Source organism: Euphorbia lathyris, chromosome 10 (assembly GCF_963576675.1).
Source record: "Euphorbia lathyris chromosome 10, ddEupLath1.1, whole genome shotgun sequence".
Lineage (NCBI taxonomy): Eukaryota > Viridiplantae > Streptophyta > Magnoliopsida > Malpighiales > Euphorbiaceae > Euphorbia > Euphorbia lathyris.
The window spans coordinates 57183804-57210093 of record NC_088919.1 but is presented as its reverse complement, the minus strand read 5'-3'; the positions used below and the strand labels follow the sequence as shown (position 1 = coordinate 57210093).

The window sequence follows — 26290 nt, the reverse complement described above, 5'->3', positions numbered from 1 at the left end:
ATAAAATATAGGACCCACCTTATATCCAATTACTATTATACCCCATCCCTTTATCTTCTTCGTTTCTTTCTTTCTCCCCTTTCTTAATTGTTTCTCTCTCTTTCAAATCAACCATCTCCCCACCTTCCACCTCTAAATCCGTCGAACAGATCAACTTCCATGGCAAAGAAAACCATCCTTTTTCTAATTTTATAACTATATATGGCTTTCTATCCAAATTAAACCTGTAATCATGTGGCTTATATAAGACTGCTTCTTCATTGGAATGACAACTGAATCTGGGATTTGAAATCGACTGTATCATCATCGTCTCCTTCCGTGGAAAGGAGATCGAGGCTCCGACCGACCGAATGATGAGACGAGATCGGGGCACCGATTGGAGGAGGAGACTGTTGGATCAAATAAATAAACTTTCAGAGGTACAGAGGAAGAGTATAATTGCTGGAAGAAATTCTCTTCTGATTCTCTTGCCTTACTACTTTGTATTGATAGGTATTTATAGATTACAAACATGACTCTTAGTAAACCACATTAACTCACTATAAATACAGATACAAACACGGGTACAGAAATGACTCTTGGACACTCTATAAATACAGATACAGAAATGACTCTTGGATAATCCACTGAATCATATTAAAGACTATTAATTATAAGTTCATTATTTCAACAGAGACTAGATTGATTTAACTTATTACTTACTTTGATTTAGGTTATCACAGCACAAATTTGCTAATAATGGTGACTGACTAATATTTTTATAGACTGATACTCATTGTTTATATTGAAATAAAAATTTCTAGATTGATCAGCTTTCTTCCTCTTTCACTTGGTTTTGAAAATACCCACGACGATTCTTCCATAACCACCGCCAAAAACCCTCCTAACGATAAGATCCCGGCAACGGAGAGCGACAATTGAGAGACGGAGAAGAATGGAGCCGGAGATGATGAGAGTAATTGATCGGAGTTAGGGGGTGTGAGCTTAGAGAGGGAGAGGGTTTAGAGAGAGAGGGAAAATGAGAGAGAGAGTATTTGCACGTTTTAAAAGGTTGCTTTGCAAAAAAAAAATGAGATACATCGCCATAGCATTTCAACCTGACCAATTTGAAAATTTAATAATAAGAAGTAGAATTTCAACACGATCCAATTTGAAAATTTTAGCTTATCAAAAAATTTGAAAAATGGAAATTGAAGCCTTTTTCTAAAATAAATAATACTTACAATTGGATAACAATATTTTTGAAATACAAAAACTTAAGAAATATAATTTGTAAAATTAAAAATGAGGGTATTTTAGTAATTGTATATGTGGTAGTCAATTTTTTACTTTTTGACCGGTCAAACTGCTGACATAGCGAGTTGACTTTGCGTTGACCAGTCATTTTTACCTGCTGTACACCATATTGGGAGGTCACCCATAAAGTCATACATATTAGTGAGACAAAATGAAGGTTGTACACCAAAGTGTAAAATGAGACAAAGGTTGTACACCATTAATGAAATTTACCCGGTAAGAGGATCAATCAATTTCTTTGGTTGTCACTTGTTAATTGCAATTATTGGGTAATGTTATTATCATTATTTTACTGATTTGGGTGTTTGATTCTTTGCAGAAAATGGTGCGAGTAGAGAGAGAGAGAGGAGAGAGACTTAGAGAGAGGAGTTAGAGAGAGAAAGGAAAAGAGAAAAATGGAGAAAAATTTAAGGAAGGAAGAAGACAATGACATTTTAGTAATTATATAAGGGTAAAGAGTATTTTTATAATTTCATAAAGAGTGGACCCCACTTTTTATAATGGGTATGATGAAAATGATGATGTGGCACGTTGACTTTGGGTTGACCGGTCATAATTACCGGCTGTACACTTTAGTGGGAGGTCACATGAAGTTTGTACACTTTAGTGTGCAAAATTAAAGGTTGTACACCAAAGTGTGAAAACAGGTAAAGGTTGTACACCACATATGTAATTTACCCATTCAATTAGCATAGGTCATACTTTTAAGAAAATGATACATGTTAATTAAACGAGCTTAAAGGATAGTCAAATAAGCATCTCACTAATGGTTGTTCACTCAATCATGTATAAAATTTAGGTGGCTCAAGTATTTACTCTCAGCTTTTGTTCTTGCTTAAAATTATGGTGAGTTTGCACGTTTATCCGTGTACATCTACTTTGCTACTTGACTCTGACAATATCAAAAACAATCTTAGAGTTAGGTTGTAATGAGGTTAAGGGTAGGAGTATGTTAAAAGGTAAAAACTGGGTTAAGAATTTAGTAAGTAAACTGGGTTAAGAATTTAGCACTTAAAAATAAAGATGACATGAATTTAGTAAGTAATCATTGAAGGGCACGAACATTTTATTTTGTGAAGCATAATTTCTTTTCATTCTTTTTTCTACTTTTTTTTTTTTTTTGTATGACCAAAGTTGATCATAAAGCATTGGGATGTCCCAAGGATTTTTTTTTTTTTGTTTTTTGAAGTGTAGACTGAATAATTGGTCTTTTTATTTGAAAAAAGGGTATGCTCGTTCACTTCCTAATGTTTTGAGTTGCTTTTCAAGAAGGATGCCTTAAACATGAAAAATAGGCTAAAACAAACTTAATTAAAGTTTGCAAACATTTGGGTGAGAAAGAAAATTATAAATAGAAAAATTTAAACTCAACTGGGCTTCTTAGAGGAGATGAAAAAGAGAAAATAAGATGAAATAAAAGGGCTAATTATAAGAAGACTTTTTCTTCGTTTACTGTTTCAAATCAATGTGTGTAGACTCAGCTCGGTATTTAGTGCAATCTATAACTTCTCACAAGTCAAAACATACAACAAAAATTTCAAGAAAAATAGTTTTTTGATGTCTTAGGCTCAAATACAGCTCACAATTCATTGGGTTCAATTTTGTGTTACTGGTTTTTCCAAGCTCAAGTTTAAAAATCACATGCCTTCAATTCTTAACTTATCATACCCAAGTAATGATTTTAGCATTTTATACAAAGTAGGGTTCAAGTGCAATCTTAGCTCATACTTTTACAGATACAAGGGTTGTATCTTACACTTAAACTAGTTAGCATACAAAAGTTAAGTTCAATTCTCAATTCCTAAGGACAAATAACGCAGTGTCTTACACTTTAACTTCGACGGAAGTGTGTTGTCCGTGGTGGTCACCGCCACAGTGCACACAGAAGGGTGGTGGTGCAGGCTGATTCAGACTCATCTTAGCCATCAGAACGCCCATTTCCTTGCTCAATTCACCATTGCTTTAGCTAGTTAAGCTTTCTGTAGTAGAGTTAGGAACCCAAGACTGATTTTTATCAATCCTTGCATCCTACGCTCAATCGTTTAATTGTTAGAAGTCAAGTTCAACGCGTATTATACAACCCTAAATAATTGGGAATTAACTTCCAAGATATGTCTGCACAATCACTCGCAAAAGCTAATGTTGATTATCAATATTCGCAAAATATCGCTAACAGTTGAATTATTATTTTATTTCTTAAAAACCCTTAAATGTATATAATAAAAATTAACAAGAGGGGTATATAATATAATTACAATTAAAAATAATAATGCATAATCTAAAATCGTCAACTGCAATAGCAGTCAATGAAGGTTATTGGGTTAGAGTGCATGAATGTCAAGACATGCATAATAGACTTTCAAGAATTCAGGTATTAATAGCAAGTTGCTAAGGTCCAGTCTTTAATTATTTCTAGATATTTCGAGATTTTTAATTTTATATTCCTTTTGTAATTAATGCAATAAATAGATTTGAGGTTATTCAAACACTTATAGAATATGTTCACTCAATTGAAATTTGTTTATATATATTTATGGGTTAAGATACAAAAATACCCCTAACGTTTTGGGTCAGGAGCAATTTTATCCCTAACGTTGATAAATTGGGTCAATTTGAAAAATAATTCATCAAACTGTCTTCTCGGTCATGAATCTTGTCATCTACACTTCACACATACGTTATTTTATCAGTAACAAATCACAAACATATGTTGGGATTTGAAAAAAATATTAAAAATATACTGTCTTTTGTACGAATTAGACAAAAAAAATTCAAAAAATTCACCGAATTTATAAATATTAATCTCCAAATTTATTATTAAATTACAAAAAACATTATATCCTTTTTTTTAGAACGAATTGATATGCAATTGGTGTAAAATAAAGAAAAAATGATTGTATTTTATAATAGTATCTGAAATTGATCCAATTTATCAACGTTAGGGGTAAAATTGCTCTTGGCTACAAACATTAAGGGTAAAATTGCACCATTTTAGACTTTAGGGGTAAAATTGCTCCTAACCCAAAACGTTAGGGGTATTTTTACACCTTAACCCTATATTTATAGTTTGTCTAATTTCTGGGTTCGAGAGTCGTTAGATAACTTTTGAGTGGATTCTCTCTCAATTAAAATATTCGGTGTATATTAGAATTCGAATTCAAAATCTCTAACTTAAACGATATGAGACCCTTAACCGCTCAAACCAAATTGAAATTTGTTGTATACACTGCAACTTCAATTGTTAATCAATATAATTAATATAAATAAAAGGAAATTTTTAGTTCTATATTAGTATAAAACAATTAACTGTTAATGTTTATTTCGTGAAAATAAAGGTGTAAAAATATCTTTAATGTCTTTTAAAGAAAAAATACGTTTAAAGTTGGTCATTAAAAATAATTTTATCCCTAATATTATAAATGATTTCATCTGGTTCATATTATTTATCACATTCGACCAAATCATATATATTAAGGAAATGATTGATTTGTATTAATTTTGTAAAAAATAGACTAAAATATATCATATCTATCTTTATTAATAATTGGCAAAAAGCATATTTAAGCCCCTGAACTTTATCTGTTTTAAGGATCAAGCCCCTGATCAATTATTTTTCCACATTGAGCCCCTGAACATTGATTTTGTTATGGTTAAGGCCCTTATTTAACTTTTTTGTCGAGTTTAGGAGATGAGAAGATCGATTTGGCAATTCTAATGTTGAAAATCACAAAATAGGAGAGAAGAAAATCGAGTTTGGAAGAATATACTGAAAATTAATTTCTATAATTTCGTTTTAATTTTTAATTTTTATCTCTCCTAGTCAAAGAAATCTTTTTTTTTATTTGTCCATGTCAACAAGCCGAATCGCCCTAATGATGTATGCAGTCCAAACTCGACAGAAAAGTTAAATAAGGGCCAAATCCATAACAAAATCAATGATCAGGGGTTCAATGTGGAAAAATAATTGATCAGAGGCTTGATCCTTAAAACAGGTAAAGTTCAGGAGCTTAAATATGCTTTTTGTCTTAATAATTCGCATTTTCATAACATTCATTAAATTGTAACGCTTTTTATATCTTGAAAACTTATATTAAAAACCTGACAAATAATATATCTTAAAAACTTATATTAAAAATCTTCACTCTATAACACATAATATGGACCCGAGGTGGTACAATTATATTCCTAACCAATGTCAAAAAAACAAGGTGGTTTAGATCGTTTAGGCCTCGGCTAAATGCTCAAAATTGAACGTTTATTTCAATTTTTTCTGTCTAGGCTCTTTGGCTTTTTTTTTTTTGTCACTGGCAGTTTATTGACCACTTCAGTAGCACATGGGCTCCACTTAGATGTGGCCTAAGGGGAGTCAAAACAAACAAACAAAAATTGTTTTATTATAATTCATTTTTTTATATTGTGACATGATTTTTGACAAATTGTGTTTATTATTTTCAAATAATTGTGATTATTATGTTCTCTATTTGTTTCTATGGTATTGTTTAACACTATTGTTTCATAATTTTCAGAAAATTATATTACTCATGGATATTATAATTTACTTGTTTTACTTATTGACATTATAAATTATAGACATTTTTCTATATTAAAATTATTTTATATTATTAATTTTACATTGCATAATACATATTTTAATTTCATTTATATAATAATTTATCTGTTAACAAATAAAAGAATTGTAAAAATACAAATCTGATTAATCCCCGACTAATCTCTGATTAATCATCGAGAGCCATATCCCTCCGATTAGCGTCTAACATTTTTTACAACCTTATTCCTAACATTTACAAGTTGGCATAACTAACTATATTTATACTTTACGCAATCAACATTGATCCAACTTGAGAGTAAAAACTTGAAAGGGAATGGGTCTTCGTTTCGCATTTAGCGAAATTCTAGGCTCTTGAGGAGACGTATGTGATTTAGAGGAGAGGGATCTTTATCATGAGTTAAAGTAAGGGAAAAGTTAGCAGGAGTTGTTGTATCCTTCATATGAGTCATGATGTTGTATAAGATCCACATTGACCGTGCACCAATTTGATATGGAAAAGCTTAGGAATGATCTCTTGAAATAGGCTTCAAAGACGGGATACCATGTGATGAGACATAAAAGGGTAAACTACACCAATGGTACCTGAACTTTATATAGTTTACACTTTGGTACCTAGATTACATTTTGTCCCAAAAATATATCCGAAGTAACGATGACCGGATAATTTAGTATATTTTTACTAATTATGACCGGTCAACGTGAGTTTCATGAGTTAATTACATTAATGGTACCCGAACTTTACCATAATTCACACTTCGGTACCTGGATTTTATTTTATCCTAAAAACATAACACAAGTAAAGGTGATTGAAAGGTTTAGTTCATTTGATCGGTTAGTGACCGGGTAACATGAACTAAACATTAGGACTCACCATACACTCAATTAACATAAAATTATAATATTGTCATTTATGAGCTAAATGACAGTATTATAATTTTATGTTAATTGAGTATATGATTGGTCTCAATTTTTAATTTAAAATGGTCAAACTCGGGTTGATCAATCACTGATCGGTCAAATATACTAAAATATTGAGTCATTTTTACTTAAAGTGTATTTTTTGGACAAAATGAAATCTAGGTACCAAAATATGAATTCGGGTAAAGTTCAGGTACCATCAGTGTAATTTACTCGTCAAAATCGCATTGACCGGCCATTAACCGGTAAAATATATTTAATTATCCGGTCATCGTTACTTCGGGTATATTTTTGAGACAAAATGTAATCTAGGTACCAAAGTGTGAATTAGGGTAAAGTTCAGGTACCATTGGTGTAATTTACTCAGACATAAAATGAATCAAATGAGGAATCGGGATTCGGCGACCTCACTCTGATGCCTAAGTTAGCAGAGTTTTGAGGATGAATATATGAGAATATTGAAATTTTAAGGTTAGAGGTGTTATTGTACCTTAGCTACACGGTTTTCTTTTCTATTTACAAGGTCTTAGGGATATTACATCGATTTATGTGCCCGAATTGGCATCTGAGACACATGAGGACGATGATAGAAGTATATTCTCTAGTTGGACCATACAAATTTAGTATGTATAAACCTTAAGTCATAATAATTGGGATGACGTGCTCATCTGATTAGTCCATGTGTCTAATATGTTTATCATTCATCATTTCTTTTAAATGGGACGTGTTCATTGATCCACGTGGCATACTATTTTATTTTCCTATTATCTGTTAACACTCATCAGTAACAGATCAAACACACATATACACACCTAAAAAAATGTTTAAAAAATTATCGTGTGTATACACGTATCTTTAATTTAGTACAGAATACGAGTTAACTTTTTTTAATTTACATGTCTCAAATTTGTTAATGATGAGTGATAACATGAATAAGTGGACTGGAGATAAAATCATTCTTTATTACATAGAGTCATATGTTACTAGAACATATCCAAAAGCTACAATCGACCATTGTCTGTCATAAATTAATATAAAAGTTATAATTGTGCCTTTACTTTAAGTTTGAGTTTTTAGTTCGATTGATTCCATGACATGGTATCAAAAACTCTTTGACCAAACGGTCGAGAGTTCTAATCCTCAGAACCTCATTAATTTGTGGAACTGAAAATTCCAGCATTATCGTACAAAATTGGGTCATTGTTAGCTTGTAACAATTCTACAAGATTGCTCAAAATTTATAAAATTAAATGATAATTTTAAGGTTGGTTTGAGTAGTTAAGGATCTCAAGTCGCTTAATCTAGATCTTAAATTCGAAATTTAAACGTACGTATAAAAAATTTAATTGGGAGAGGATCCACATATAGAGTGTCTAACAAGTCTCAGACCCAGAAATATAACAAAACTATAAATAAATAAATAATACTAATGGATTGTTTGGGCTCAGGCCAGATTCGAACAGGTTTTAATTGGGCTTCACTATAGATATTTTTGTCCATGCCCAATGCTACCTGAACTATAATATATATTTATATTAAATTATCATTATAATTAAATTATCATTACACTATAAAATGAATCAAACTAAAATTTAGTTAATTAATTTAACAAAAAAAATTAAGTATAATTTTAAATAAATAAAAAAAATTAACAAACTAATAAAAAAATCAAATATAGGTAAAAGGAATATATATAATATAAAGGGGTTGGGCCAAATTAAATATTGAGGAAATTACATAAAAATCAGATTTTAAATTTTATTTACAATTATGAAAATCGTTTTTATGTATTTTATCATTATATGATTTTAAATCTTAAAATATGATTTAATTTTCGTTTTTATGATTTTAATTTTCAGTTAATCAGTTGCAAGAAACAAAAACAGTTTTATAAAAACCACCAAATTTGACATTTAAATAAATTTGTTTAAAAGTTTGAGACAATTGTAAATAATTTGTTAATCTTGACTATTGTGTAATTTACCCCTTAAGGGTTAGGCTATGCTTACTTTGTTTTTTCCACAATTGGATGGTGATGAACTTTGACAAAGTAAGCTCATCCAATGGTAGAAAAAACAAAGTAAGCATAGAAGGCACCTCAAATATAAATATCCAAACCCAACCCATAAAAATGGATTTGGACAAATCAGGGAGGCCAATAGACTCATCGATAGGTCTATACGAAACACAATATATGAATAAATGAGGATAAGATCCAAATTTTTCCTATTGCTTTTGGGAAGTATAAATTTACTTTCATGTACGAATGGTAAAATTTCACTCTTAATATTTTCAAACGAGATCAATTTTACCTCTACCATATGCTATAATATCATCTGATATTATGTACACAAATGTCTCACATGTTTAAAGAACCATATAGCTTTCTGATTAGCACTGTCACATTTAACACATATAATCAGGGTAAATTTCATCAATGATGTACAACCTTTACTACATTTCACACTTTGGTGTACAACCTTCAATTTGTCTCACTAATATGTACGAACTTATAGGTGACCTTCCACTTTGGTGTACAACATGTAAAAATGACCGGTCAACACGAAGTCAATGTGCCACGTCAGCTTTGACCGGTCAAAAAGTAAAAAATTGATCCATCACATATATTTTTACTAAAATACCCTTATTTATTTGAGTCTTCTTCCTAAAAGCACCATTAAAGTACCTTATCTTTCTCTCTCTTGCTTTTCTCACTCTTAAACATCACCCATGTCTCTTCTTCTCGCTTCATACATTAGATCAATGTCTCTTCACCAATGTCAAAAGACTTTATTCGTAAATAATAAATAATAAAGATAGGCAAAAAGAAAAAGAAAATAGAAATGCAAGGTAGGATTGGTGAGATGGGCCTGGTGTAGTTGATCTTAATTAATTCACTCTTAATTAATTCAGTATGTACATAGGAACCTAGTTTATATGTATTGTTGAATGCTTCATCATGTTCATCCGGTTAATATGTTCTTCAACATGAGTTATCAAATTGGGGGAATTCTCAGTCTCAACCTTTATTTTTGCTACAAGATGTTCTTTTCCGATCCATTTTGCCTTTTCCGATCAGTCTCAACCTTCTCTGATCAATGTGGATTGTGGACATTCGTTTCCTGTTTCATGTATATATCGGTTACTTCACTTAACTAAACATAATCTTAGTCTATATCCTGTTATTGCAGAGAAGAAACCAATTGATGATCTCTCATCTAGCTGGCCCAACGAACCAGCTGACGATTTCTTTTCCGGCAGGCCGAATAAACAAGTTGACGAGCCCTCCTTTTTCAGGACCACTAAATCAATTGATGATTTCTCATCTGGAAGGTCCAGCGATTTGCTATCACTAATTATTGGTGGTGAGAAGAGCGGATCATTGATTGTTGATGGTGAGAATGGCGAACCGTTGATTGTTGGTGGTGATAAAAATGGATCATTAATTGATGTCAGCGAAAAAAGTGGCTCCCAGGTTTTTGATGGTAGAGCAACAGAGAACATTCTTCCAAGCTTTCCTTTGCAATTGTCTGGAATTGCAGATGGTTTTTGATAATCATGCATCACAACACCTCATTTCCCTGTTACCCGATTTGGGAATTGTATCTTCAGACAGACTGCAAAATATTGAAGTAGAGAATCTTGGCACTAAGGTATGAAGCTAGATGAAGAGACATTGGTGATGTTTAAGAGAGAGAAAAGCAAGAGAGAGAAAGATAAGGTACTTCAACGGTGGTTTTAGGAAGAAGACTCAAATAAATAAGGGTATTTTAGTAAAAATGTATGTGATGGATCAATTTTTTACTTTTTGACCGGTCAAAGCTGACGTGGCATGTTGACTTCGCGTTGACCGGTCATTTTTACCTGCTGTACACCAAAGTGGGAGGTCACCTATAAGTTCGTACATATTAGTGAGACAAATTGAAGGTTGTACACCAAAGTGTGAAATGTGGTAAAGGTTGTACACCATTAATGAAATTTACCCCATATAATCATATAGAACATATAGATAAAAATAACATAACACGATTTTGACACGATAACTCGAAATTATCACCCTTAACATCGATCGATGGTACATTACTTTCCAAGTATAAATATTATTTATCAATAATAATTATTCTAGGGATAAGTTACAAATTTAGTCTTATGGTTATTGAGGAGAAGATTTAGCATCCACGTATAATACAATATAATTTCAAGACTTGCGAAGATGAGTTTTTTTCTTAACATAATATGTGCAATTTCAAATCCTATTAGGTTATCAAAACGACTGGAAATTAGAGGTGGCTAGAGCATGAAATTATACATACAAAAAAAACTCATCACCATAATACTAAATTCATATCTTGTCCTATAATTTTACATTAGTTAGTATTCAATAAGACAAATTTTTACAATTACTTAGTTAAAAACAGACAAACAGTAAAATGTACATCATAATACATTCAACACAAGGACGGATCTAGGAGGAATTAAGAGGACTTAAACACTCACTAGTCATCGAAAATTCTATGAATCCATAAATATCAATGTAGCATCCATATAAATCATGAGAGGCCACCACAAACCCTCTCTATCACTGAATTCTGTATCTGTCACTGAATTTCAACACTAGCTTTCCTCTTCAAACATGTAAGGAACAGGAATAGCTTTCAAAGGTACATATTTCCGAAGTGTTATCCCTGTTCTTTCAGACATATCCATATCTTTATTTCCGAAGTGTGGGATTAAAGCTGGTTTTAGGAGTTTTTTCAATTATCTTATTGCTCCATCTCTTTTTAATGACATTTTTACTCTTAATTACTAATTTTTAACCCCAAATAAAGGCTTGTCATGTCTTTATTTATCATTTTACACAAACAACTATTCACAATAAACTCTGTTTTACCAAACAAATTTATACAATCAATCAGCTAACCAAAAAGGTAGTCAACTAACAGCTAACAGCTATTTGCCAAACATTGCCAAAAACAAACAAAACGTAAAATTTACATCACCAATACATTCAACATAAGGACGGATCCAAGGGGAATTAGTAGGCTTGAGCACTCATTGGTCATTGGAAAACATCGAAAATTCTATAAAAACCATACACGGATCTTTAATTCTTTTATATAAAAACATCTAAATTATATCAATTTAGTATACACAAATCACGAGAAATCACCACAAACCCTCCGTATCACTGAATCCTGGATCCGTCACTGAACATCAACACTAGTTTTCCTCTTCAAACATGTAAGCCACGGGAACAGCTTTCAAAGGAACACATTTCCTAAATGTAATCTCCATTCTTTCACCCATATCCATATCTCCAGCCCTAACCCCATCCCCCAAACCCCAATCAAAGTAATACAAAAGCGAACCTAAAGCCAACGGAAGCAAACGAGAAGCAAGAGGCAAAGCCGGGTAAATCCTCCTCCCAGAACCAAATGGTATAAACTCAAAATCTTTCCCTTTAAAATCCACATTTAGGTCTAAAAATCTTTCTGGCCTAAAAACCAAAGGGTTTTCCCAATTTTGAGAGTCTCTCCCAATGGCCCAAACATTGACTAGAATTTGTGTGTCTTTGGGGATGGAATAGCCAAGCATTTTGCAAGGATTCATGGCCATGTGTGGGACTAGAAATGGGAGTGGTGGATGGAGTCTGAGTGTTTCTTTTATGATTGCTTTTAGGTACGGGAGATGTTCAATGTGATGCTCTTGGAGGTTCTTTTTGGGGCCTATTTTGGTTCTTATTTCTGATTGTGCTTTGGTTAGGAGAGTTGGGTTATGGAGAAGTTCAGCCATTGCCCATTTTAGTGTGCTTGTTGTTGTGTCTGTTCCTGCTGTGAACATTTCCTGTGATCAATAAAGGAAGATGTCAGTCTAGAAAAGCCATGAACTAGGGTCGGGTCGAGTCTAACCGGGCTTGATGTTTATTTTCTCTATCCAAATTGTGTGGAATTATATTTATATCAAGTTCGGATCGGACTAGGAAACTGAATCCGGCAAGGTAAGGAAAGTGATTCTGAAACCCAGTCCAACTGGTCTATTAATATATTTAGGATAAATAATTTTTTAGTCTCCTCTTTTTTACCTAACACACTGTTTAGTCTCATGTTTTGAAAAACATATTATAAGCTCTCTATCCTTTGTCACCGTTAACTCTTTGGGGTTTTTTTTAGATTTTTAACCGTTATATTTGGCGTAAATAGACAGAAAAGAAACTAACAGAGTAACATGGCCATTTTGTAGGTAAAGGCTATGCTTACTTTGTTTTTTACAAAGTAAGCCTTACTTTGTATGTTTTCACCATTGGATTAATTTTATACTCCATCATCCAATGGTGAAAACACACCAAGTAATGATACTTTGTCAAAAACAAAATAACCATAGAAGGCACCCATTTTGTATCGTACTATGGTTGTTCTGAAAGTTAATATATATTCGGTTAAAAATCTAAATAAAATATTATAATGTGTTTTTCAAAATAGGAAAATTAAACAGTGTATTACGTAAAATGATAGGGACTAATAAATTATTCACCCATATATTTAGTGTAAAAACCATGTGATTTGTAGAATTGGTACTTGAAAAAAAAAACCACGTGATTTCACTCCTAACCATGCTCGACATTTGTTTACTTTTTCTTCAAGTTTAGTCCTGTCGGAACAATATGTACATCAAATTCGGATCGAGCTGAGCTGGAACTGATTCTCAAACTCAATCCAGCTCCCAACTAATATATTTGTATTAAAAAAATTAAATTATGAATATGAATATTAAGAATGCAGCAAAACAAATTTTTAATTAATTAATTTAATAAATATTCAACATATAATGTTAAATGAAAAAATATAACAAAATAAAAAATTTGAAGAGATAGGGCAATAAATTCAGCTGGAGATTTTTAGAAAAGTATCATATTTTAATCTAAATATTTATTAAATTGTATCAATTTAACCCACTCAATGTTTGTGAAATGATACCAAAATTTAAACGCAAGTTCCATTACTCATGGCAAAATTGGCACGTTTCATAAACGTTGATACTAAATTGGTATCTCTTCAAAAATATTGAGGTTATTCTGGTACCCGCCAAATTTAACCCTAACGTTTCCAAACAAGATCAATTTTTGCTCTGCCCTATTGAAAATTTGAAAAAAAAAAAAAAAAAAAACTGGTTTGAATGTCACATTGGACCTTCCAAGCAAGATCAATTTTTTTAACAGTAAACGTTGTTGTCGTGTGACCAAGAGGTCACGGGTTCGAGTCTTAGGAGCGGCCCTTGTGGTGGGACCCCTCCCCGGACCCTCGCTCAGCGGGGACGCGTAGTGCACCGGGCCGCCCCCATTAATAACACGATAAATATTTTAGACAGTTTGACAATAAATTTTGTGATTAACTTATATGTAGCAGATTTAGTTTTTAGTATTTTAATAAAGTTCTTATAATATTATTAGTAATACACTAAATATTTTAAACATAATTAAGATTGGAAGGTCTGAAGTCAGAGTTAAATACTAGTGAAATTAGTTTTTCTAATTTTTGGTAACCTATGAAAAATTGGTCTTGTTTGAAAAAGTTATAGGGAATGTTTATTCCTTTCATTTCTTTTAGTTTCCCTTTCTTGATTTCTTTTCCCTTACCCTTTATGAACCAAACGTCCCTTAATTAAATTTACACTATTTCATACTTTAAGACTAAATATGTACTTCGCTTAAAACATTAGAGTAATTGTGGTCTTTAACCCAGAAAAATATATAAGGATGGCCGAACAAGCTTGGGCTTTTAAAACAAATTTCAAGCCCAACATATTTTTATGCAGGCTTTAAACGGACTCAAACTGAACTAAATGTTCAATATGTATATCGAAACTTAGCCTATAAAAATTGAGCTAGAACACATATTGAATGGGCCAACAGGCCCATGAAAAATCTACAATTGATTAGGGAGATTTTTATAGAGGAAATTACGTGGAAAATTACATGTTATTAAATATTTATGGTTATGTCAATTTTTATTTTGAATTTAGAAAAGTTATTAATAACTATTTATTTTGAAGGAGGTTAAAAGCTGATGGTTACTTTTTAGTGTATGACATTTCTAAAATAAAAATAGACCTATTTGATATATTACAAATAAAAATTATCAATTTGATTAAAGTCAAAATATTATTATCATTGGTGATGTGTATGTGATTCACCCATTTTTATAAAAGGAAAATTTACATTTGAAATTCACTTTTAAAAAACTATCTACAATTATATCAATTCATAATTTTGAATTATATCAAACTAATAAAATCATTATTTTTAAGAATTAGAGTTCATAAATTCGGATCTAGAATATATTGTCTAGGGTTCAGAATTTATGAATTGGATTTTAGAATTTTTAAATTAAAGTGTAAAAGCATACTTTATTTGTCATATATAGAAAATAATGAAATATTAAGAGTTAAGTTTACTAATATGATTTAGCTGTAGTTTTATAGTTAACGATGATATTCATGTAGGAAGCCCATTATAAAATTTTCCGAACGGAGCTGAAAATTCCTACTCTTGCACCTTTAGTGTTCTTACAATTAATTTTTAAATGCTTTTCATTTATTTTTTTTTAATAAAACAATAAGTTCTATGCTAAGCCACTAAAATACAGTTCTATAATGATAAAAAAAAAAATTAATAAATTAATTACTTTTTTTGGTAGAAAAGGAAAGCAAAGCAAAGCAAAACAAGCAACTACACCGAGGATTAGCCTATGAAAGCTAACCCCAATCCTATCCTCTAAAAGAAGAGGAGAAAGAGCGATAGGGGGAACGGTAAGGGTAGAAACACCTAACACCCCCTCATGGCCTGCCGCCGCCAAGTGATCTGCAACACGGTTCTGCTCCCGAAAAATGTGGAATAAATTAATTACTTAATATTAAAAAGATTAGAATTACATGGAAAAGAAATCAAGTAAGAAATTATTTGAAGAAAAAAGCATAAAATAAGAAAAATATATGTTTTATAATTAAAAATAGGGTTAAGGTAATTTTTGCTATTTTAACTTTTATTCGACCATTGACTTTAACATAGTAATTAAAGTGTTAGACGAAAACAAAATCGAGAGACTTTATAATTATTTCTGAAAACACATGGACTAATTAGTATAATATATAAAAATACAAAACCAATAAATTGTTTATTCTAAAAAGAAAAAATCATATATTTAGAAGTTATAAAGTTTAAAAGTAATCCTAAGTAACGTATTTTTTAAGAACAGTAATTATATTTTTAATTAACGCTTTTGTCTTAATTCATAGTTTTCGTCTTATTGTTAGTCGGTGATTGGTTTTAGTGTTAGTTTTACTTATAAACAAGCAAATTGTGTTGCTCGTAGTCTAACTAGAGCAACTCGCTTTTATGCCGGTTACTTCTTTTGATTCCAAGATCCCTAATCACCTCTTAAAGTTTATAAGATCTTTCTTTTTCAAAAACAAATTAATCCTTTTGTCATAAAAAATACTCATAATATTTTTAATTTAGAATGTAATATTTTAACTTTTTTTACCGTCGAATCCCTTGCGGGTCAATCCGTCGAAAAACCGGAAAATAATCCGCGATATTCGGCCTCCCCGCTATCTCCATCACTTTCCCCGCATGAAAAAAAAAACTTCGCACCCCTTTCCGATTTCGGGTCGAGTAAATCTTTAGAGAATAACAAATTCCCTATAAGATTAAAATTCATCAAGAAAATAAATCTTCCCACATCTATCGAACCTCCGTCACCACTTTCTTCTTTAATAAACTTCACCATATTCTCCACACATCTACTTCTAATTTCTAATGTCACGCGTAGCATCAAGCCTACGCGTGACGAAGAATTCCTGGCTACATAATCGCCTCATCATACACCAATGCGGCCCGTATTGGGCCGTGATGATCGACCCTTCGTTCCCGTAGTCTCCTTTCATTGACTCATAGATTTTTCTCCCGGCTAAAACCGCGTCGTGGTTCTTGAACATTTCACGAGCCGTTTGTTCCGATGAGATGACCACGGTGCACATGGTTCCGAGCCAAAGGGTCATGATCGGGCCGTGGGTTTGACTAAGCGTGGCGAATGATTCGTGCGGAGAAAACCCGAGTTGCCACATGGTGTGCATGACTTGCCACCATTTTGGCCCGGGCGTAGGGGCCTTTTTTTTAGTAGTTTATTTCATGAAATGACAAAATCATGCAATTTGATTGGTTGGTGGGGCGTGCAATTTGATTTTTTAATTAAAATATAACACACTATGACAAATCAGGAGTTTTTTTTAGGGTAATTAATTTATTAGTCTCTATATTTTGACAAAACACATTGTTTAATCCCTGTATTTTTTAAAAACATATGGTAAGATCCCTAATATTTTTCTCAGTGAACTGTTTAATCCTTCCGTCTGTTTGTTAGATTTTTTACCGTTTATAACTTCGGAAATTACTAAATTACCCTTTACTATTTACCTTCAAACTTTAGAAGAGCAAATCCAATTTAGAAGAAGAAACTATTTGTATGGAGAATAAGAAAAAGAAAAGACTCAATGATTACGGATTTGAACGATTAAGAATGAAATCAAGAAGAAGAACACTCAAAGTTGATTTCAGATGCATTAGAGTTTAAAGGAAAGGAAAAGAAGAACGCAAATCTAAATTGACTAACAAAATCTTCATGAGAGTCTAACGGCAGGGACTAAACAATTCACCGAGAAAAACGTTAGGGACTAAACAGTTCATCGAGAAAAAAGTTAGGGATTTTACCGTGTATTTTTAAAAATACAGGGACTAAACAGCGTGTTTTGTCAAAATATAGGGACTAATAAATTAATTAACCTATTTTTTATAATACAACCTAAATTTGTAAAAAATGCTCTTGATTTGATCTTGTTGTGCACACAAATAAATAAATAAATAAATAAAAACTAGAATGAGGGAATTAAGCTTCGAACAAGATTTTGGCGAAGTTTAAAATATATTTATAAACTTTGAAATAAAAATGGTTACTACCCAAATAGCCTCTCAGACGACGGTTAAAAACCGTTATTCCGCGAGATATAAACCTGTCACGGAGCTCGCTGTCGTCTGTTGCACCTTCAGATAACGGTTTATGTTCTGTCATGTGAAGGCACGTGTAGACACCGAGTCGGAGGACCTGTGACGAAAACCTGTAACAAGACGGTCGAAACGGTTGATTCCGGAAGTTTTAAAACAAAAATATATAATAAAAAAGGAAGAAGTTAGTGGGAGTCGCGGTTGTCGAGTGGACGGCTCGCGAGTGCTCAGCGATGTGGTGCGAACGCCTAGCGGCAGCCGACGCGCGTCCGACGACAGTTGGACGCGTGCCCGGCAGCGCGGGGCGCACGCTTGACGTCCGCTGGGCGCGCGCGCCCGACGGCCGTTGGGCGAGCGCCCAACGACGTGGGGCAAACGCCCAACGTGGGTGGGGCGAGCGCCCGATGTCCGTTGGGCGGACGCCCAACATCCGTTGGGCGAACGCCCAACCTGCGTTGGGCGTTCGCCCAACATAAGTTGGGCGTCCGTCCAACTAGGTTGGGCGTCCGCCCAATCTGCTTTGGGCGACGCCCAATATTAATCGGGCGTCGCCCAAAGTCTCCGGGGATCCGTGCCTATAAAAGGCACGAATCCCCATGCATTGAGGGAGAGGAAATTTTTTGGAGCTTTCTCACTCTAGACATTTTTAGAGAGAGAAAGTTAATTTTTTGGAGAAAATATTTTTTTTCCCAAAAAAATCCAAATTTTCCAAAGTTGAATATTTTATCGAAAACACAAAAAACGCCGGAAAATCATAACTCGTGGAATCAAACGACTTCGACTGTCAGATACCGATCTTAAGGTATTATCCGAGGATTAGACTCATTTTATTTTATTTAAATTATTTTTCTTTATTTATTTTTATGTTATAGTTTTTTATTTATTTCGTCTTTTATTTATCACGTTTTATTTATTATTCCGTATTTATTTAATTTTCGTCACTTGTTAAATAAACGTTCGGTTTTGTTTTGAAATAAAAACCTCGTTTTAATATCCCAATACGAACCGGGATCCGATTCAAAGGTAGTTCGGGAATTAAAAAATGTTGTAATTATAAGTTTTTGAAAATATTTCTAAATAATGTTTTAAAAATAAAACGTCGTTTTAGGGATCTCCGTTATAGACTATGATCCAATTTTGGTAGTTCGGGGACCCAAAACGATAGAATAGATCTAATCTAAAGCTTTTGAATAAATCTGGAAACTTCTGGACTGTTTCTATAATTCTGCCTTTTCTGTCGCTAACAGCAGATTGGCGACAGATTTTCCGTCTAATCTGCTGGAATCCGAAAATTCCATTTTTAACACTCTTTTCTCTTCTTTTTTTTACACTTCTACTTGTATATACACGTATTTAATTATGTTATGTATTTGTAAAAATTATTTTTGAGTCCTATAACTATTAATTACGTATCATGTAGCTATATATTTCGTATTTGGGTTTAATTCATTTGGATTTGGTTTTATAAGGTATGATATTCTTATATATATAGTTTTGGCACATTTAAGTTATATTAGCTATTATTTAGGGTGAAAATTATTTTCTATATGTTTATTACTTAAAACCATTTGGAACTCAATGTTATTCTTCCCATTTAGGAGTTTGGTTCATTGTTTTTACATGTTTTGAATTAGAATGAATAGGTATTATATGTAGTACTCTTTTTCATTTTCTTTATTATATCATATAGTATTTCTTACTCCTTTTTATCTATAGGTATATCCTTATTTTTAGATAAAATTATATATATATATGTATTTCTATTTTATTTTTGTGTATATGTATATATTCCAAATGAGTTTTACTTGGTGAATTTTGGTTTAATTGGTTCATTAGTGTAATTATGTTCAAGTGGAGGATAATTGAGTGAAAAAGGGAAAAATAAAAGACAAAAAGAGAATTTAATTTGTTTGTTTAAATTAAAGTTTTTTTCTAGATATTCCTAAAGTGTAAATAACGTTTTCTTGACGTTTTTTAAACCATTTTCAAAATATCACGTGTTGAAACCTTAATCCGTTCCAACGACGGATTAGGCGAACCTTGTAATTAAAATCGTTTTCATTGTAAATAATAGAGTTTTGAATCGTTTTCCTAACTAAATGGTTTGTACAAAATAAATGGACTTGTATGCCTAATCACGTTTTTGGAGTTAAAGTTTTTATTCCACATTTTCAAACACTCGAGTCGTTCCAACGGCGATTCGAGTCGATGTCATGTAAATTAACGGGGTTTTAAAACGTACCTAAATCGTTCCAACGGCGATTAAGGTACGAACTATGTAAATAAACTCGTTTTGGGAATGAGATTAGCTTAGAGTTAGTGTATAATATAAAGCATAAATCACGTTGTAAACAAATCAATTCTTTCTTCTCCCCCTCTCTCTCCTATATACTTTAAATTTATGCAAAATGGGTGATTCTTTACTAAAATGGCTTTCGAATAACATGCTCAAAACGGTTTTCAAAGCGAGAAAGAAAAGGTTTCAAATGAATTTTAAACTTAAAGAAATATGCGATTAGTCCGTTATCGCCTAACACGCTGAGTAGGAGGCCGGTGGTTCATAACCGGGCGATGTCGGGGTGCCTAGTAGCCTTTCTCCGGAAAGGAGCTAGCCTTCTCGGCTCGTACCTAAGTTTCCCGAACCCTCACCGGTCTCCCACAAGGGATCGGTGTTCATTTTCTCATTCGTGGGTGGCGACTCTTCCATATCTCCGAGCTCCGGTCCTGCCGAGCAGCTTGATTCCACGATTGGTTGCTTTCGGCGCTAATCACCGCTTACGTCGCCATGAGGTGTCCACCCCCCGGTCTGCCCGGGCGAGGCCGTTCGGCACCTTGTCTAACAAGTGGCGACTCTGCTGGGGAAGCGAGAAATTTGATTCCGGAAGGCGTGTATTAAGCCCTTTAACCTTTAACGGGAACGGATCGTATTATTTCTTTTCGTATGCATTCATATGCATTATTGCAAACCTTTTGGGTAATTTCCGCGAAACCTCTAGCGAGAGTCCATTCGTCGCTCGAAAGAGGCTAGTGTAAGTTCCCCCTTACAGTAAGGCGCCAGAGGGTCCCCATCCATTCGTTAGGGGCGAATTTGTGCGGTCCTGTGAGGTCCCGCGATCAGCCGTGTCAGCATATAGTAGCCTTAGAAGTTGCCATAGGATTACCCGTTACTATTTTTGATGTGATAAATGAATCAGTTCGTGTTTTCAAATTGCCATGATACGTGTCTAATCCTAAAATGTGTAAAGAAAATGAAACGATACGTTAATATATACTCTTAAACCGATATACAAACTACCCCAAAACATCGAAACGATTCGAACTAAAGACGACTTAGTCATCTCGTACGAATGAACTTGTGCGACCCGCCTGGTCCATTTCCGTGTCCCGAAGAAGGCACATATTCAAGAAATGCGTTATGATGTAAGCACGTATTAGTATGAATCGGTTTGGTATTAAGGATAGTTATATCTCGATTCAAAAGACTATATTAACAGTAGCCGTTATTCACATTCTTTAAATAAGTTGGGATAAAACGAGATTATGACAAAACGAAAACAAAGAACATTTCTGTTTCGAACGACCCCGTTGTAACGTAAAGAGATTCATAAACGTGGCCCGTCCCTTCTGAATGAAAAACGAGCTCTTACGTTACGCCTTGTGTTGTTCTTAAGAGAAATGGATGTATCCGCAAAAGTAACTAAAGAAAATAAAAGAAAATGAAACGAACAAAATCATTCTGTATCTACGATATATATCCATCCCGAGGGTAGTTAAAGAAAATGAACCAATGCCGTTAAATACGTGCCTCGAGTCAGTGTATACGCCGTTTAAAATCGTAAAGCCGAATTAAGCTAAACCGCATAATTGCGCCATATGGACGAGACTGTGGGTTTGCCTAATGGCTCGATCATTTCGACCATTACCAAAACTACAAGAAGTATGGCCCGATCTGCGTGTTTGCTGGACTCGTGCCTAAATGAAAAAGAACGGTAATATCCCTGCTTCGAATAAGCATGCGATTCAACGAAACGTTGATTTTCTATAACCACGCTAGGGTGATATATCCTGTAGATGGGAAGAAATAAAGAGTTGTTGCTAGCCGAAAGATTACCATGCGCTCAAATAAGACTCGTCGTCTTTTCACGTAGCAAAAACGAGCAAACGGATTCTTAACGCTAAAAACAAACACATTATGCGATGAGTTCGTTCCCTAAAAAATAAAAAGTGATTTCATCACTAAATAAACACATGGTTACGTCTCTCGATAGATCCAAAAGATCCCGTCGTAATCCAAAAATCGAGACACGAACCCACGCGAATAAAAGGGAACGAGTCATTGTCAATAACGAACGATTGAACCAGAGGAATAACTCGTACCACGTCTAAAATCCGAGATGCGCTCAAAGGGTGTCAAACCCCGAACTAAAGCGTCTCGCGAAATAACGAAAGACGAGTTATTCGAAAGGACAATCCATTTGGTCGATATCTTAGTCACTGAACGTTGATATGTCAAAACGAACTGTATTGTCTGATGGATGATTTACTTTTCCGCAATAATCGTCGGCATCACGCATCCCCTGGACCGCAATGTGAGCCTCAAACCAAAATCCTAAGAAAGAGACTTGGACCATCGAGTGTGTGGAGGAATAAGGGTGGAAGAGAGATGCTATGATACATGTAATTAGACTGACGTTTGTTCTTTTTATCTTATGTATCCGTAAATAAATAAACGCACACACCATGAATCATGTATATAAAATCATGCATATATACTAATGGATGCCGTTCGTACAGACTTCATCATTAAGCAGTTGTGGTTTCGCGAGAGTAACCGGCTAGTCAGACAGTTTGATCAGCTACAAATTGACTATTCCGAATCGGCAGTTGTGGCTTCTGAATCATCTTCGTCCGAGTATACTCAGTCTTCTGTCAGTATGTCTGCAACCGATGAAAAGGTGGCCGAATTGGAAAACTCTGTGAACAATATTAACGATCAGTTGGCTGCAAATTTGGCCCAGCTAGCTGAGCTGGCATTGAAGGATAACAAGAGTGGTAGTAAGCGCGCTGAGAATGAAGTGAACACCGGTCCCCACTTCGGGAACGAGGATGACTATCAGGATTATATCCAGAAACAGCTTGAGAAAGAGAAGGCTAAGGAAGAAGAGTGGAAGCAGCACATCACTCAAGAGGTGCAGGATTTGCGTGGGGGAAGTTCCGGGAGTCAGGACTTTTATAATTTGAAGAATTGCTTGTCGGCAACTGCTTTGCCTTTGAAGTTTCGGCTCCCTGACATGAAGAAGTTCGATGGAACTGGGGATCCTACGGCCCACATGAATCAGTATGTTGCGGTAATGAAGCACACGATCCTGACTGAGGATCAAGTCCTGGGGCTGTTTAATACTTATCTGGAGGGGGCTGCCCTCATATGGTTTCATGCGTTGCCGATGGTGACGAAGAGAGATTGGAAGGAGTTGGTGAAATCATTCATCGCTCAGTATAGTTTCAACACTATGCTTGAGGTTACTCTAAAGGAACTGGAAAGCACTAAGCAACAAGCTAATGAGTCTTTTTCCGATTTTGTGAGGAGGTGGAGAGCCAAGGCGGCAGTTATGAAGCAGAAGCCGCTTGAGCAGGATCAGATCCGAATGGTAGTGGGTAACACATTGCCGTATATTAAGAATGAGCTGCGGTATATGCCTTTTACCGATTTCAATCAGATGTATAGCTGCGCCTTGACAGTTGAGGGAGACGGAGAGCCGAAGAAAGCTTATACTAAGTGGACAAAGTCTGGATATAGTGCCGGAGGGCCAAGCGCGAGTACAGAATCGGCCACAGTGAAAGTACTTGATCTTAATGCTATCGAAAAGAGGCGATTCGCCAAGTTTGATCAGACCTACGAAAAAGTTTTCGAACGGTTGCAGAAGAAGGGATTGTTGAAAGCTCTCACCCCTTATAACAAAGCTCCTCCCACTCAGCAGATACAGGCTAGGGGATACTGCGAATTTCACAGTAATTATGGGCACACTATTGAGAACTGCGAGAGACTGAAACACGAGATTCAGGATTTGATTGAGGAGAAGAAGATAGCTGATCCTTCATCAGCGAACCCTTCCACTAGGCGTAATCCCCTGCCTAATCATAGGGTGAGCATGATCGGATTCGGGCTGAAAGAAAGCATAGTTATGGAATCCTTCGAGGAAAATGAAGAGGAGTTGTTGGACTCCGATGAGAAGAGCAATGTGGGAAATGGGTTATACGTGTCTTTCCTTGGCAAGGAGCATGAGGGTGAACCGATGGATGAAGGGTTAGACGGTGGAGCACCGTATGATGAAGATAGTGCTGACGAGACCGGGGAAGGGTCGTCTCGAACTATTGTGCCAGAATTGAGCCTATTTAGTGGAGGAGAGAATCCCGATGTGCACTTGCGCGAGTATATGCATGATATGTTTGTTGAATCCTTCGGGGTGGACGAGATTGCTCAGTGGTTCCACCATTCACTGATAGGCGAGCCTTTGGGGTGGTTCCACTCATTACCCGACTCTTGCAAGCATGATTGGGAACAATTGTCCGATCTATTCCTTGAAAAATACAAGAACACTAAGAACAGGATGTCAGAGCGCTTCGCGTTGCAGATTGGGCCTATCAAACGCCCGTTGCCGATGGTTAGTAAGTATAATGGCAACAAGGATCCAATGGAACACCTTCACTTCTACTTATCGGCCATGGGGCCTTTAGGTTTTAAGGAAGAAGAGATCACCAGTCTGTTTTGCAATTCACTGATGGGGGAGCCGCTGATGTGGTATATGTCTATCCCGATGCGTATTAAGTGTGATTGGGCCGCGATGACCAAGAGGTTCATTAAGGAATATACAGTATGGATGCTTGCGGAGCAAACCCCGGACTCACCCTCTTATGAAACACCCGAAGCGGTATTGGCAATGCCCCGGTATGGTGGATACCGGGATCCTGTTGAGCACGCAAGGTTGTTCCGCGACCATATGTATGATGCTGGGTTCCTTCAATGTGAATTACATGAGCATTTCCCGGAAACTCTCATAGGAGAAGCCTTGTTGTGGCACCAAGGACTATCAGAGGAAGAAATGGGTCATTGGATACCTCTTAGGGACACTTTTGTGTCGAGATATGAGATGTACGTTCCATGGACGGGATCCCTGGAAGATCTGGATAGGATCAGGCAATTCCCCGAGGAACCATTCGTGGATTATGTTAGGAGGTGGAGGTACCGCTACGAGTTATATCATGAAACAATGAGCGATAAGGTGCAGCTCATGTGCATACAGAGAGGTGCTATTCCGATGGCGGCAAGAAGAATGAACGGAGTGTTCCTCAAGGAATATGAAGAACTGATAGGCTGGGCTCGGTATGGATCGTCGGACCCTTCCTACGCAAATCCGAATGCCCCTCACATAATGGATCTGATGGTCGTGGACATTTGGGGAAGTTCCTCCGACGAGGAAGGTATCAATCAGAGGGTTCCGATCAACATCTGGGAGGAGTCTGATAATGAGTCGGAAGTGGCTGTTAATGCCGAAAGGAAAATTCTGCCGGGTTTTGAGATCTTCAATGATGTTACCGACTAGGGCAAAGGAAAGGCAAGCTGTTTCGTCGAGGAGATCATGATGTTAGATCTAAATGCCGAGGAGCAGGTCATCACTATTGAGGCAACTGTGGGAGCGGTGGACGAGCCCAGTACCTCCAAGGCTTATGAGAAACCCGAGAACCCCGATGATGAAAATTGTATTACTGCTTTATTTGAATCCGATGATGTACTCGCCAACACTATCAATGAAATGAATTCTGATTTTGCTTACTTGCTTAATGTTGATTCTGATCATTCCATGCATTCTCATTCATATAACATGCCTACATTTGAAATCAATACAATAGAAATGTCAACTTTCAATCTTGGCACGGATGAAAATCCTAAACTTATACAAATTGCTCAAGAATTAACTACTGAAGAGAGGAAAGAATTTGAGAGAATAATTAAAAAATACGAAATAGTTTTTGCTTGGACATACGAAGACATGCCATGAATCGATCAATCGATCGTAACTCACCGCATTCCGACATACCCCGATGCTAAGCCCGTGAAACAGAAACTCCGACGCATGAGGCCGGAATGGGCAGATAAGATCAGAGAAGAAGTGAAGAAACAGTTAGAAGCGGGGTTCATCGAAGTAATCGACTATCCCCCTTGGGTCGCAAACGTAGTGCCCATCGTGAAGAAGGACGGCAAAGTGAGAATGTGCGTCGATTATAAAGATCTTAACAAGGCGTGCCCCAAAGATGAATTCGCATTGCCTCACATCGACGTATTAATCGACAGTGCAACATCGAGAGTCTTGCACACGAATGTGGACGGCTTCATGGGCTACATGCAGGTTCAGATGGCAGAAAAGCACAAGGCAAAGACCTCGTTCACAACT

General features: G+C 35.1%; 1 protein-coding gene and 1 pseudogene across 1 annotated transcript; both read right to left on the bottom strand.

Annotated features, from left to right (window-relative positions):
- Positions 1-12004: 12004 nt before the first annotated feature.
- LOC136208168 (geraniol 8-hydroxylase-like) lies at positions 12005-13176 on the bottom strand. Its single transcript, XM_065998981.1, has 2 exons — positions 13102-13176; positions 12005-12628 (listed from the first exon to the last, which is right to left on the bottom strand). Exons 1-2 carry the CDS (start codon positions 13174-13176, stop codon positions 12005-12007), a joined length of 699 nt encoding a protein of 232 aa, XP_065855053.1.
- A 3143-nt stretch (positions 13177-16319) lies between these two features.
- Positions 16320-16906, bottom strand: LOC136208167 (iridoid oxidase-like; annotated as a pseudogene).
- Between the last annotated feature and the right edge of the window lie 9384 nt (positions 16907-26290).

Coding starts and splice junctions, on each gene's coding strand:
- LOC136208168 (XM_065998981.1), bottom strand. CDS start 13,176: ATGGGTGCCTTCTATGGTTATTTTGTTTTTGACAAAGTATCATTACTT. Junction 12,629..13,101: donor TTTCACCATTGGATGATGGA/GTATAAAATTAA, acceptor TATTGATCACAG/GAAATGTTCACAGCAGGAAC.